The sequence below is a fragment of the Camponotus floridanus genome, unplaced genomic scaffold (genome assembly GCF_003227725.1).
Source record: "Camponotus floridanus strain SB8 unplaced genomic scaffold, Cflo_v7.5 scaffold28, whole genome shotgun sequence".
NCBI classification, from domain to species: domain Eukaryota; kingdom Metazoa; phylum Arthropoda; class Insecta; order Hymenoptera; family Formicidae; genus Camponotus; species Camponotus floridanus.
Genome location: NW_020229414.1, coordinates 2175035 through 2189924, shown reverse-complemented (window position 1 = coordinate 2189924; position 14890 = coordinate 2175035). Strand labels below are relative to the sequence as shown.

Sequence of the window (14890 nt, the reverse complement as noted above, 5' to 3'; positions counted from 1 at the left end):
TTTATTCTATTCTATCATGTACACTGTGCGACAACGATTCGTTCCGCGGTCCCTCTCGCGAGGCAAGGGGAACGTAGAAGTGACCAATCAGCTGGCAGCGTGGAAATGGCTGATTGGTTAGAGGCTACGCTCCCCTTGCCTCGCGAGAGAGACCGCGGAACGAATCGTTGTCGTGCAGTGTACATTCTATTAAATAGAGATTTATATTTCATTTATGTCAATAAATAATAAAAAATTATTCTGTAATATATTCTAAGTAGCAAATTTTAACGTTAACGTAATATAAATATTTAATTAACATTTATTAAATATTTAATATTTCATTAATAAAATATTAATTAAATATTAATAAAATAAACATTTAATAAGCATTAAATAAATATTCATATTACAGTAACATTAAAATAAACGTTTTTTTATTAATAAATATCACTTAATAATCGTTATATGAAATAAAATAGATATAAAAATTAATTCTTTGTTATACTTAAATTATTTTTAATACATATTTGTACATTATTTACGTAACGTAACATGTCTCGAATAGCTTTGTCTTCTTCTTTTCTGTCTCTTTCTTATTCTGTCTCACTCCTTCCCTATAAATGGCGCGACCAATCAGAAATCATCACGCGGTGTCCTAACTCTTACTTGAGGAAGAGAGAGAGAGAAAGAGAGAGAGATCTTCTAGCCTTACTTGAGGAATTCTATTGCTTAAAAAAAAAAAAAGAAAAAAAAAAGGCGAAATGGCCTCTCTCAAGTCTCTTTCTGCAAATGAATATTTGGAAATTTTGGCAGGCCATGTTTTCGATAGCGATAAGTTGGTAATTATCGCTAACGCGTTTATGTGTACAATGTTTATATTGTATATATAAATATAATTAACTGGTAATTAATATTTCTAGGTTACTTACAAATGGCTAAGTAATGAACTGCATGTTCATGTTAATATAGCAAAACAAATCTTATGGGAATTCTACCAAAAATACAAAAACAACAATGTTGAATGTACATATTTATTAATTGGTCTCTTGAAGGATAATGGAATGCGTGTAGAAATAGTAAAGGAATCTGCTGTATCTAAAGCTAAGGAAAAATTTAGTAAAATAATTTCGGAGCATCTTTATAGTGTCCACAAACCTCTTGCGGAATTAGAATTACTCGCTACTTCTGGCTCTGGAAATGTAAATTACAGCGCAATAAAATGTGATGCTTGTAAAGAGAGAAGTGATGAAGAAATGCAGCTGTTACGTTGGGGTACTGCTGCAAAGAAAATTACAACAGAAAATAAAGCAAATTCAAAAATTGTATTAGATTCTATAGATTCTACAAATCCATCAAAAAAAGAAAAGAATTCAGTAACAGCAAAGAAAAATGGATTTAATAATTTGTTTAGTATGACTGGAAAATCAAAGAGTTCTGAAAAATTAAAATCCTTTCAGGAACAGGATAAATGTTCAACAAAAAATGATAAAAACTTTTTGGAGGAAAATGATTTGACAAAAAAGGATAAAGATTCATTGGAGAAAGATGAAACTTTAAGAAAGGAAGTTAAAGAGTCAGCAGAAAAGGAAAAAGATTCTATGGAAAATAATAAAGATTCTGTACAAAAAGATAAAGATTCTTCTAAAAATAAAAGTTCTTTGCAGAAAAATAAAAATTCAATAGAGAAGAATAAAGGCTCTGTCAATTCTACTGCTAAAAAAGTGTCTCCAAAGAGCAATTCTATAAAGAAAGGAAGTTTAGATAATTTTTTTGGAAAGCTTACATCTCCTTCAAAGTCTACAGAAACTATATTAATAGAAAAGAAAAATGATAATGTTAAAAAGGAAGAAGTTATGGAAAAAGAAAAAACTAAAGAGAAGAAAAATTTACGTGGAAAGAAGCGTAATAGAAGCAAAGAAATAGATGAAACTATTAAGAAACGGAAGAGAATTGTTGTCCAGAGTGATTCCAGTGATTCAGAAATACAAAGTGATATAGAGATGGAAGAATTAGTTCCTGAAACCCCAGAACCTGAAGCTGTTGCAAGATCTAAAAGTCCCTCTCCACCAAAAGTAAAATGTGAAAATGGTAAAAGAAAAGTGCTAAAATTAGTCAATAAGACTTATAAGGAAGGCGAATATATTGTGACAAAGAAAGAACATGTTTATGTAAGCTGTTCTGAAGATGAAGAAGAGAAAAAAGAGGAAGAGAGGAGGGAGGCAAAGAAAGTAGAAGCAAAAGTGGAGAAAGTGAAAAAAAAGCAATCTACACTGACTGATTTTTTTAAGAAGTCTTAGATTCATTCTTATTTTAAAGTCCAATTAATTCATAAATATTCATTTATCTTATCAATATCATATTATAAATTATTTATTTTGATATAGATAATAAAATATAATTAAACATTATACAATAAACATTATATACAACATTAGTAATTATAAGTGATATACAATATTAGATATTTGTGTAATGCAATATTTAAAAATTTTTTGTATTCATATTTGATTATCATCAAGCTTTTGCTAACTGTTTGTAAATTAGTTGACTTATTAATCACTAGAGAAATTTTGTTTAAAATTAATGACAAAGTTTTTAAATATTATTCAATAATAAAAAATTTTTTACATAAAAAATGCTGCATTTTTAATACAGAAAATACCTCTAAAATGAATATAAATTCAAAAAACAATATAAATATATATAAAAAGATATGTAAAAATTGTTATCATATATATATCATAATTTGAGATTTGCTATAAGATATTCCATAAATATTATATAAATTAATATTATAATATAAATATTATACAATATAAATTATAAGTTGGCCTTAAATTTGTCATACCTATTTCTCACAACAAGATGAGTAATACATTATCAGATAAACATACTTATCAGATATATTATCATATGGATAGAATTGGTATAAGGTATTGGTATAGTTATATCCTCTGCTGTGACTGAATAAGCAACTATTGATACGTAGTCTGTGAAATCAAATCTCAAATTATGTTTAATTATTGTAATATTATTATACTATTGCTTTTAATTGTGTGCAATGAATGTTTATGTGACATATGCAAAATCTGCAAATGTGTTTCAAGTAAGTTTAAAAGAAAGATAAATCTATGGAAAAACAAAATAATTATTAAAAGAAAATATAATTAATAAATAAGATATGAATATAAACAAATATATATTATTTTTGCTATTATATTATCGATTATAAATATTGATATTATATCTTTCAAAAGAGGAAATAATAATTCATAAGAATTATGAACTATTATTATAAAAATAAAAATAATAAGTAAACAATAATGATAAAAATAATAAAATAACAATGATAAAAATAATAAGTAAATAATATATATAATAAATATAAAATTAACAATTATTATATATACATTTTTATGTTATACTATTAATTATAAATACTTTTTATATTATATATATCTTTTTTTTATATTATATATCTGTTCTTATAGATATAGAAGCAATTATTGATTGTCATAACAGACACCTGGGAATTAATGAAGACTTTAATTTCAATAATCTCTTCACTCTTGATCTGCCTCAAACATTAGAGAAACTTATTCTTTCAAAAAATAACATAGTATTTTTTCCGACAAACGAACTAAAGAATTTGAAATATTTAAAGAAATTAGATCTATCTCAAAATAATTTGAGTAATATACAATCAGATATTTTCAAGAACTTAAACGACCTCGAAGATTTAAATTATTCCCATAATCTATTATGGCACTTCGATATTTCCATTATAAATATGGATTCTTCTCTCTCTAAATTTAATTTGAGTCATAATCAGATCAATAGTCTGGAGAAAAGTTCAGAAAACACAATAACGAAGTTGAAAGTTTTTGATGTGTCTCACAATAATCTTACTAATCTCACTAATCTGGTAGTAAGTAATAGCGTATAATTATAATTATATAATTTTGACAGTAAAAATTATTTAAATTTTTCTATATTGTTATAACAATAAATTGTATAAGCAGAAATAATCATATATATAATATATAATTATTATCTATAATATATTAATATTATATTTTAATCTTATTTGTACTCTATTTTATTATAGAATTTTTTCAACTGTTTACCAGAGCTGGAATATTTGGATCTCTCCTTCAATCAACTGAGTACTCTCCCACCCAAGTCGTTGCTCTACCTGCAGCATTTAAAAATACTTTATATCAATAACAATCATCTTCTTGATTTAAATCTCCAAAATCTTCCATTGTCATTGCTGGAACTTTACGCAGGAAACAATTTTATCAATCACTTATTACTACAAAAATCATCAATTCACATCTTAAACATTCAAAACAACTGCATTTCTAATATATACAAAAATCTAACATTACTGGAAGAATTAAAAAATCTAAATATTAATGGAAATTCCTTGTCAGAATTTCCAGATGTTTTTCTAAAAGATTTAGATACGCTGGATTTATCCTTTAACAATTTAACAATAATTCCTGAAACAATTTCTGTTAAGAATTTTCCAAATTTAAGAATTTTAAAAGTTAATGGGAATCGTTTAAAAGATGTAAAAATTAGGTCTGAATTGAGATTGAAAAGATTTGAAATAAATTTTGTAAAGACGATTGAAGAAATTGGTAAAGAAACGTTTCTAATGCTGAGGGAGAGGGAAAACGATTGTATTAATATAACTATTTCGAATAATATAAAGTTGAATATAATCGAGAAAAACGTTTTTCAGCATATGAACATTTGTTCTGTAAGTATATTTTATAATTTATTTTTTATATAAAAATTATATTTTTACATTTTTTCTTGATTTTTCAGCTAGATTTAAGCAATAATTGTTTTGCTCACTTGCCGTCAGAATTATTTGATGTAAATGTTTCAAATGCGAAGTATCTCATTAATTTGCAAGGTAATCCATTTATTTGCGACTGCTCATTGCAATGGATGTTAAATATATTAGTTCCAAAACTTTACTTGATGAGACCTAGTCTACTAGAAGATTTAAGGTAATTACAATATAAGTTAATGTAATTATATGGATTATTAGAACTTATTTCACAAATTATGAACATAAATATCAACTTATTTGGTGTATTTATATACCATTAAATTAAATAAATAAAATAATTTTATTTTTGAATTTATTAATTATAGATGTGCTGGTCCACCTCCATTAACTGATAGAAGAATGGTCCATTGGTATAAGTGGAAGGGAAATGTTTTTTGCAATAACACTTCACATTTCGCAGAAAAAATGATTTTTGCAAGTATCTCTAATAAACAAATTGTGAAATTTGAAATCAGTCCTGGAATGATCGTTGCTTTGGCCATGGCACTTTTTGTGCTTGCAATTCTAACGACAATCGGCATTTTATTGACTCAAAGAATTATTGTGAAAAAAAGACGATTTAATCGTAGATTTTAGTAAATATATAAGATATCAATTCAATTATGTAGATCTGTAGATAGAATAAACTTATTATAATTACATTCTATCTGCAAATTATAAGAGCAACTTGTTATAGTTACTTATTATTATTATACTATAACTCAGTAACTAATTAAAATATCGAAAGAATTGCTGCTAATAAACTTAAAAAAAAAGAAAGATGCACATTATTTTTGTAATGTATATTATATGTATACAGACATACCTTTTTCAAATAAAAATCTCACGAGGTCTCTTCTCTCTCTCTCTCTCTTGGGTTTTTATTAAAAATAATATTTAAAATGTGTTAGTTGTATCTCTTTGATTTTCTTTATTTGATCTTTATTTTCTTATAAAAACATGAAGACTGTCACTGTGGGAAAACATATAAAAGATATTATTTCCATGATTTAGCACAGCTTACATTCTTATGTAAATTAGCTGTTATAATCTCTAATCTCTTTTTATCTTTTTATTGTAGCACTTATGTAACAGGAACCATACTGCAATAATGTATAATAATAATTACCATATATAAACCATATATAAACATATCAAGAATTTTGCGCTTGCGATTATATGTGCTTTGGTAAAATTACAAAATTCTATTTATTTTAAAAATAAGTTTATGTTTAACGGTAGGTAGCTTTATATTTAACTTATATTTAACATTTTAAATCACTAATAATGGCTTTAATTTATATTTTTAAAGCTATTTACATTTTATTTTGTTTTTGACACACATTTCCGATGTCAAATGATGTCTTAAAAGTTTATAATTACATAAATTTTCTTTTCATTCACTAATTAATATTTCTTGTCATTAATTAATATAACCCATCATAATTATATCAATTATTTAAATTGATTTGTACTTACAAAGAGTTAAATTAATTAGTTTTATTTAATTTAATTATGAATTGGACGCAAGAGTAATTATTAATTTTTTCTTTGAGTTATAAGATCGATTTCTTTGTTATAACGCGCGAGAAAAAGACTCTTATAAAATATCGATTTGATAAAATCGATTCTCAACACGTGAAAACGATTCTTATGTTTAAGATTGTAATAATAGGCATACTTAATTAGTGTCGTCATTAGATATCATCGATTTGCCAATGACTAGACGTTACTCTTGGAGGAGGATTTTCTCTAAGTTCGGTTAAAAAAGTGCAAATGTTTTGATAGTAATTTGGCTGGCACCAAGTTTCGTTATGCGTGCCACCTACGATTGGAAGTATGCGTTTGCATGTGCTTCGACAATTTTTGTAGAGATCCTGCATCATGCGAGGTGGTACCAACGTGTCCGCCAGACCGGAAATGAACAGAGTGGGCACTGTGACTGCGCGAATTTTCAGAATAGATAAATACTGTAATAAGAAGTATAAAAACATGAGAATAAATATATATACATATACATATACATATAAATATAAATATATATATATATATATATATATATATATATATTTATAGAAGATATTCATTATTTTAAAGATTATAAATGAAAAAAATATAATAAGTTATTATATTTAATTATGATAATAAAATTAAAGAATAATAGTATAATAATATTACTATTCATCGACAAAAAACTTATATTAGTTTTTAATAAACAAAGTGCTATATCTTTCTTAAAAAGAATTCGTTTGCAGAGACTCGAAGTATACAAAATATTTAAAAAATTGGAAATATTTTATCTTTTCACCTTGTTCTTGTATACAAAAAGTGGCAGATATTGTAGAAATTTGGATCCAACAAATAAGGCGGCCATATCTGGAATACTAGTGAAGGTGTTTTCAAGTATAAGGCACCAAATCCTCTGCGAATTTTCTTCTTTTGTGGCTAAATCGATTGCTACTGCTCCACCTATCAAAATTATCAGATTAAAAAATAATAACGTGAATAATGTTTGAAATAATAAAATAAAATCTGTTTCCTTACCTAGTGATCTACCGAATACTATAATTTCATTAGTATTAATATCTGTTCTACTGAACAGATAATCTATTCCTGCTCGGGCATCCATATAGAGACCTTCCTCTGACGGGGAACCTTGTGACAGGCCATATCCCCGATATTCTAACATTAGAATATTACACTGGATATTATGATATAGTCCCATTATGTTTTGCAATCTAGAAAAAATCAATATAACTAATTGTAAATATAATTATAAATAAATATAATTCATTATAATTTTCCTTTTAAATATACACAATTAAATTGTTTTTTATATGATACATTATACAGATATAATCAATAAAAAATATCTTGACAATATTAATATAGTTAATAAAATTCTTAAAAATATTTTGTAATTATTGTTGTAATAATTTATTAATTTTTTGTAATTATTGTTGTAATAATTTATTTAACTTCTATTCTTAACATGTGAGTATGTGTAATATAAATAGAATAATAAAATAATATAAAAAAATAATAAATTAAAATAAAATAATAAATATTGAATACCGGTGGCCCATATTGCCAGCATTGCCATGAAAAAACAATAGCGTAGGTGCCTTCCTGATTCTATCCTCTGGTTGGGAAACAAAGAACATGTGTAACATTGTACCATCTCCAGCTCTAGTATACACACTTTGATATGGTAAATTAAATATTGAAGGAGCTGGCACATAAACTCTGGAATGAGATGGCAGTTCTGGATGATAAAGAAGTTGATCTTCCCTGTGATAGAGTATTCCTGTAATAATAAAAAAATATTAGAAACATAAAAATAGTCTTAATATAATATTATTCAGCTATTAAAAAAATTTCTATAACTAATAATAAAATAATGATATATATAATAAAGGGTTTTATCAGAAAGAAAATAATATTTGTAGTAAAAAAGGTACAAACCAGTTGTAGCAAAACACAGCAAGAAGAAAGCTAAAATTCCACCATATAACCAATATAAAAGGAAGCAGATAAGGATATAGACTCCGCTGAAAGCCCAACACTTCATGGCAATGCTACCCAGAAGTCTCATTGGTCTACTGCGAGCCAAACGTATTCTGAAGGACATTATTCCTGCGTTTCATCTAATTTGACAAAGCTCTACGTTATCTGAACAGTCCAATTGTTTGCAATAAGCAGATTTGTCTTGGCTTAAAAACAGCCATGATCCATTAAATCAATCACTGCACTTTTCTCCTGCAGGAAATTGACAAATGTTCTATTAACAATACATTATTACAATTGTGATTTTTATTATTTATTTATTCTATACATTTCATAATTGATGATAAATTTTATAATGTATCTCTATATATCAATTATATCTTGTTCTCAAATGTCGAAGGCGCATATTGTAAGAATCGTTAAGAAATTACAAAATCTTTCAAAAAATTATAAATTTTCTCATCTACTTACATATGACTAAGTATAAATAAAATCAATATTAAATTAATAAAATAATTATACGATTATTACGGTTTTCTTCGATCAATTTTCGCTTCGATAAAAATAAAAGCAATTACGTGAATTATGGAAATTAGAGAAAGTCAAGTATTGTAACTTAATCTAATCTGTAAGATGACAGACATAAAATTGGACGACTCAATTAGTGGAATTTTTACGACAAGAGCTAAAACGTGAGGATTCATAAAACGATGATTGCTCGAATTATTATCATTATACCTTGAGTATATCGAGCGTTATTTAATCTCTTACACGCTAAATTGTGCACATAAATTTAGGTTAGTTTGTACATACATACGTACATACAATTATTGCACTTTTTATTCTCGTCGAACGCGCGCGCCATTTAACGAGATTTCCCCGAACTAGGACGTTCAGAAATCCTACTCGTGGGGTAGAAGCTCGATCGAACTGACCAATCGGGACAGAGAATTCTCACCCCTTTTACCCCGATTGATCAATCAAACGCTACTTTACCCCACGGGTAGGATTTCTGAACGTATTCCTCATCTCGAATTCTCTTGATCCGATCGCGTCTCCTCGCCTCCGAGGAGGATGTGAGAAGAAAGTGCGGAAAGTGCAGAAGATACAAGTGCCGATCGTAGGACGGAACGGTAGGATTGTACGAACGGCCGGCGCACTCGCGTTTCGATAGCGGTCACCAGCGGTCACGTTGGCGATCGAAGGTGCATGTACGGGATAACCTCGCTCCGCTCAATCGCAGAGGAACGTACGCAATGACGGAGATAGTGGTGGCCACCGACGAGGAGCAGTTACTGTCGCGGATCTCTAATCTTGTCGCTCGCGCCGCCGATGACGCAACCTCACGTGATGATCGGATCTTTCGATTCGGAGTATCAGGTGATCCCCTATAATCCTGTCCTCTATCTTCTTTCTGCTTATCATTGCGTGTCCATTTAGCTCTACGGTATCACTTGTGTATATAATTCCGGCGTTCTATAGAATTCTAATTATATGTGTGTACATGTGTGTGTATATGTAAAATTCTTTAATATTCTGTATTTATAATTATATATATATATATATATATATATATATATATAATTACAGAATTTTATATATATATATATTTTTTATTTATATATATATATAATTACAGAAATTTATTTATATATATATATAAATAATTCTGTAATTATATATAATTACAGAATTTTATATATATATATATATATATATATATATATAATTCTGTAATTATATATATATATATATATGTATATATATGTATAATTTATGTGTTTTTTACAGAATTTTTCAGATTTCTATTTATTGTCTTATGCAACAAAAATTAATCTGTTTTTTTTTTTCACTAAAGATCAAATTTTCGTATTGTCATGCTTCACGAAAACGAACCTTTTCGATGTAGAATTATATATTATTTCATTGATTTATGAATAAACGAAACAATAAGTAATAAATGGAACGAAATACGTTTTTGTGATATTAAATTTTGCATATTTCTAGCATAAGAGAAATTATATTAGCGAATTTATATCATGATTTTAATCTTGCTCTCTCTCTCCTCTTTTTTTTTTCAATTTAAGTGTTACACTTTCTACACTCAATATGAAATTGGCATTTAATTGAGACATTAGCTTTGTCATCCTTTCAGCTAAAAAAGTTGCATTTTTATTTCGAGATATAATAAAAATTGTACATATATATGTTTTTTATGTTTCTTCTATTTATTGGTATATTTTTATATTTGGAAAAAATTCTATTTAAAATTCTATGTACACTGAGTTTTTTACTCTATAATAACATGAATCATGATCAATTAATGAGAAGAAATAATTTATTATATTAATGAAAAGAGTAATGAATTAATGAAAAAGAGAAAATATGTAGAAAAAACTAGATATATAAATTTAAATGTGTGTGTGATTTGTTTAAAATATATAGTATAGAGAAAAGTATAGAAAAATATATGGAATGTAAATGAAATAAATATATGAAATGTAAATATATATAAACTTTATAACATATAATTGCACAAGTTTTATAAAAAATTTTATATCTCACATATACATCGCTAACACACACATGTCCAAAAGATGTCACAGAGGTCATCGAGAGAACATCCAGAGGACATAAAATATCCTTTAGCTGTCCTCTAGATATTCTATAAATGTCTTTTTATGGATGTTTTTTGAACATGTGTGTTGTTAGGGATATATACCAAATATGATAAATTAATAGATTAAACTTTTTCTTATATAGGAATTATTTAAGAATTATACTTGTGTATATTTTGGATTTTATGGTGTATGTTTACTAAGAAATATAAATATTAAATATTTCTGCGAATCTTTTTCTACAAATTCATATACAGAAGACTTTAATGAAAATATAGCTAAGAAAAGCATACATTCACTGATTACTACTAATTATATGATATTTATTATTGATCACATTTATGTTCAACTTTTCATGTAGTTAGGATTAATTAATTGATTAGACAATAGTATTACGTCGAAATATGATACATAAGATGACAATATTCATATTTTTAAAATAGTAAATATAAGCAAATATGCTAAATATAGTGAAGGAATTTTTTCGAAATTTGTAGGTTAAATATCTTATATTGATACCTCAAAAATAGTATGCATAAGCAAAAATAGTATGCATATGCATATATAAGAAATGTTTTAATGTTTAAGATTGGCCAAAATTGCTATTTTAATTATATACTTAATCATATAGAAATTATATTAAAAAGTTTATGCCAATTGTCTGAAAAATAACTGTCAATGTATAATATATAAGAGATAAAAGAATAGTTTAAGTAAATATATATGTAATTAGATTTTTATATATAAAACATTTTTAATTTTTAATTTTATTAAAAAGTTTGTGGGGAGATAAGTGTGCTAAAAGGTGGTCATATACAGATGAAAAAAAAATAATAAATTATTTTCAATTAATGACTAATTTGCTATTTTTATAGGTGGTTCAATAGTGGAATTATTGGTCAAATCTTTGCCTAATATCGAAACTGACTGGAGCAAGTGGCGCTTCTTTTTCTGCGATGAACGAGTTGTGCCTCTAGAGAGTTCTGATTCTAATTTTGGCCTCTACAAAAGTTGTCTTATTGGAAAAGTGCCTGTCACTGAGGAGCAATTCATAAAAATTGATTCAGACTTAAATGGTATGTGATCAATGATTTATTCTATTAAGGAATTTGAAAAATAAGGACTAAAAATCAATCTGTATCAAGTGTCTATGATTAGATTAGACTGCATATAATAGAAACTTCTTATTTTGATAAAGAAATCAGAAATTATGCTATCAAATTTATTGTTCTGCATTATATCATTGTATTATGATTTAAAATGTGCTGGTCAAATATTAATCCTACCAAGAATGTGATTCGGACAGTTATAAAATTTTTAACGCCATTAAAATCAATATTTATAATGTTTATGGACTGAATGAGGAAATTTATAAGACAGATATACTGTCTTTTGAAGAATTGATTATATACACTTGCAGCAATATTTGATTCTTATTTTTTGAGCAGTCTGTGTAATAATTGATTCGTATTTTTATTACATATAATTAAATGTCTCATATAATTATTATTATTTTATTTAATGTCTTTTTTACACACTTGTAATTATTTTAATCTTCCATTATATTCTTATTTTTTATTCACATTATTGCATGGTACGTTTTGTTTTTTGTCATTTTATTTATTATCACGTATATATATATATTTGTTTTCTGAATTATTATTGTTTATATTATTTATTTGTCATTTATTTATTTATATGTATTTGTAGCCGAGAACGCGGCGAAGGATTACATTAAAAAAATGGCCTTCTTCTTCCCGCCGGACAGATTACCGAGATTCGATTGTTTGTTGCTGGGCCTGGGTCAGGACGGGCATACATGCTCGCTCTTTCCGGGTCATCGAGCTCTCGACGATGAGAACATGTGGGTCACATGGGAGTTAAATGCGCCAAAACCACCACCTAGTAGGATCAGCCTTACCATACCAGTCATCAATAATGCTCGCATGTGCGTATTTATCGTTACTGGCGCCAGCAAGACCGAGATCGTCAAGGTAATTATCAAATTTTTTTAGTAATTATTCGATTAACTTCAATTTACTTTAACAATTTTGCACATTTTGAAAACACGAGAATAAGAATTTAATATTTAATATTTTTAATAATAATTCATTAATTGAAATTAATAATAATAATAATAATTAATAGAAATATGTAATAAAATATATTTTTAAAGAAAATAACAATTTTTATTTTAGAATTAGAAGATATATATGTATCTTATACTTCATGGCCAACACTTTTGAATGTACATTTGAGTCCACTTTAGAGTGAGAAAGAGAGTAAAAGACACAAGATACCATGCATGTCCAGTATGTTGTCACATGGTTATGTGACAAATATGAATTGTAGGAGAGCAGCACAAGAGAGGAAGTGGTAATTATTAGGGAACTTGAAAGTAATTAATATGCAAATTTTCTCTTTAATGTTGAATCTCACTTCTGGATATCTCATTTCCAACCAGCTTCTTCTTTAAATTTCTGTCTTGGATTTAAATATACTACTATACTATCTTTTTATCGCCTTTTTATTTCTTCTATGTTTATTTAATAAATTGATTATAAATTATTGATTATTCAAGAATTTTCTACTACTATTACTACTGTTCCCTTTTAGCTATCTGATACTTCATAGATTAAACTTACCTCTTGATTTCATTTTTCTTGCGCTGTTCTCTCACTACTTCATATTTGCCAGTTGATTCTTAGAACATACATAGTGGCAGAGAGGGCATGTCCCATTTGATTAAAATTACAGAATTGCACGTATATAAATGGAGATTGAAAATCTCTCGACATGTACAGAATTTTGATTGTATTAAATTACTTTTTTATTGTTGTTACAGAGGGTCTTAAAAGATAAAGAGGATTTGCCAGCCACGAGAGTGAATCCAATTGATGGTACTCTCTTTTGGCTGCTCGATCAGGAAGCAGGCAAACTACTTAATTCAGACTGAAACGCGAAATTAGCCCAAAGTAAGACCGCTACAAAAGATTTGCACCATTTTTATAACATTCCATATTATGTATTAAGATCGTCCAATAATTCCATTATAAACCTTTTTTTAGCTTGATATTTTAATACATGCTTTTTTCACTATAATTTACTATTAAAGTTGATAAAATGTTTGAATAAGCATGTGTTTATACCAAAGGCATGTAAAAATAAGTAAAAATCACAAAAAATCAAATAGGCAACTTTTGACTGATATTGCTCAATAATATCGTTTATATAAAAAATATGTAAACTTTATCGTAAATTAATCTGCACATTGTAAAAAAACAAAAAGAATTTAATAAATGAATAAAATTTGCATTTTCATCAAAAAGAGCATTCCATGATAAAAATTTAAAAATTTTTGTTAAAATATATAATTTAGTAACAAAAAAATTTAATCGAAATTTATTACATATATATAACACACATAATTTAAGAAAATTTAATCAAAGATAGAAAATAAAGTGATTTCATTATAATTGTTTTTGATATATAAATTTTACTTCATCAAACTATTATGCTGTTTCTATTTTTTTAAATAATAACAGAGAGGAAAATACAAACAAATTAATCACAAAATTTACTCCAGATATCGCAAATTTATAACCAAAAAGGATAAATAAGAAATATATTTGGTGCCTATTAAAAATTGAAAATTATAGATTATATGAATTAAATATATATGTATTGTAATATATTGCAAAACTGAGAAAGTACAGTGCCTTTCAATAAAGATAACGATAAATTCACAATTATATTGTCATAACATATTTTATGATAAATATTATTGCATTTATTTTAATATGAAGTAAATTAATACAAAAAAAGAATTTTGTAGTACAACATGCATCATTTTATTGTTAATTACTATCAAAGCTATATTTTTACTATTAAATTGTAAAAAGATTAGATTTTTTATTAAATATAAAATCTAATCTGT

At 26.4% G+C, this 14890-nt stretch overlaps 4 protein-coding genes across 8 annotated transcripts; 3 read left to right on the top strand and 1 right to left on the bottom strand.

The window, feature by feature from the left end:
• Positions 1-658: 658 nt before the first annotated feature.
• On the top strand, positions 659-2315 carry LOC105248312 (DNA polymerase delta subunit 3). Of its 2 annotated transcripts, none has more exons than XM_011253052.3 (2): positions 659-821; positions 903-2315. In XM_011253052.3, the coding sequence occupies exons 1-2, from the start codon at positions 744-746 to the stop codon at positions 2277-2279; spliced, it is 1455 nt and encodes a 484-aa protein (XP_011251354.1). In that variant the 5' UTR covers positions 659-743; the 3' UTR covers positions 2280-2315. The 2 variants fall into 2 exon arrangements, with proteins under 2 accessions (XP_011251354.1, XP_011251355.1); XM_011253053.2 differs by having other exon boundaries at positions 731-817.
• Positions 2316-2809: 494 nt separating this feature from the next.
• Positions 2810-5566, top strand: LOC105248311 (chaoptin-like). Its single transcript, XM_020026591.2, has 5 exons — positions 2810-3088; positions 3474-3910; positions 4091-4750; positions 4819-5006; positions 5155-5566. Exons 1-5 carry the CDS (start codon positions 2995-2997, stop codon positions 5423-5425), a joined length of 1650 nt encoding a protein of 549 aa, XP_019882150.2. The 5' UTR covers positions 2810-2994; the 3' UTR covers positions 5426-5566.
• A 787-nt stretch (positions 5567-6353) lies between these two features.
• On the bottom strand, positions 6354-9418 carry LOC105248309 (protein ABHD13). 4 transcript variants are annotated; one of them, XM_011253048.2, is made up of 6 exons: positions 9332-9418; positions 8294-8587; positions 7904-8135; positions 7373-7566; positions 7137-7297; positions 6354-6798 (listed from the first exon to the last, which is right to left on the bottom strand). In XM_011253048.2, exons 2-6 carry the CDS (start codon positions 8457-8459, stop codon positions 6526-6528), a joined length of 1026 nt encoding a protein of 341 aa, XP_011251350.1. In that variant the 5' UTR covers positions 8460-8587; positions 9332-9418; the 3' UTR covers positions 6354-6525. The 4 variants fall into 4 exon arrangements, with proteins under 4 accessions (XP_011251350.1, XP_011251349.1, XP_011251351.1 ...); XM_011253047.3 differs by having other exon boundaries at positions 9157-9343; XM_011253049.3 differs by lacking the exon at positions 9332-9418 and adding an exon at positions 9157-9199 and having other exon boundaries at positions 8294-8475.
• On the top strand, positions 9386-14236 carry LOC105248310 (6-phosphogluconolactonase). Its single transcript, XM_011253050.3, has 4 exons — positions 9386-9715; positions 11829-12029; positions 12664-12947; positions 13799-14236. Exons 1-4 carry the CDS (start codon positions 9592-9594, stop codon positions 13907-13909), a joined length of 720 nt encoding a protein of 239 aa, XP_011251352.1. The 5' UTR covers positions 9386-9591; the 3' UTR covers positions 13910-14236.
• The last annotated feature ends 654 nt before the right edge of the window (positions 14237-14890 follow it).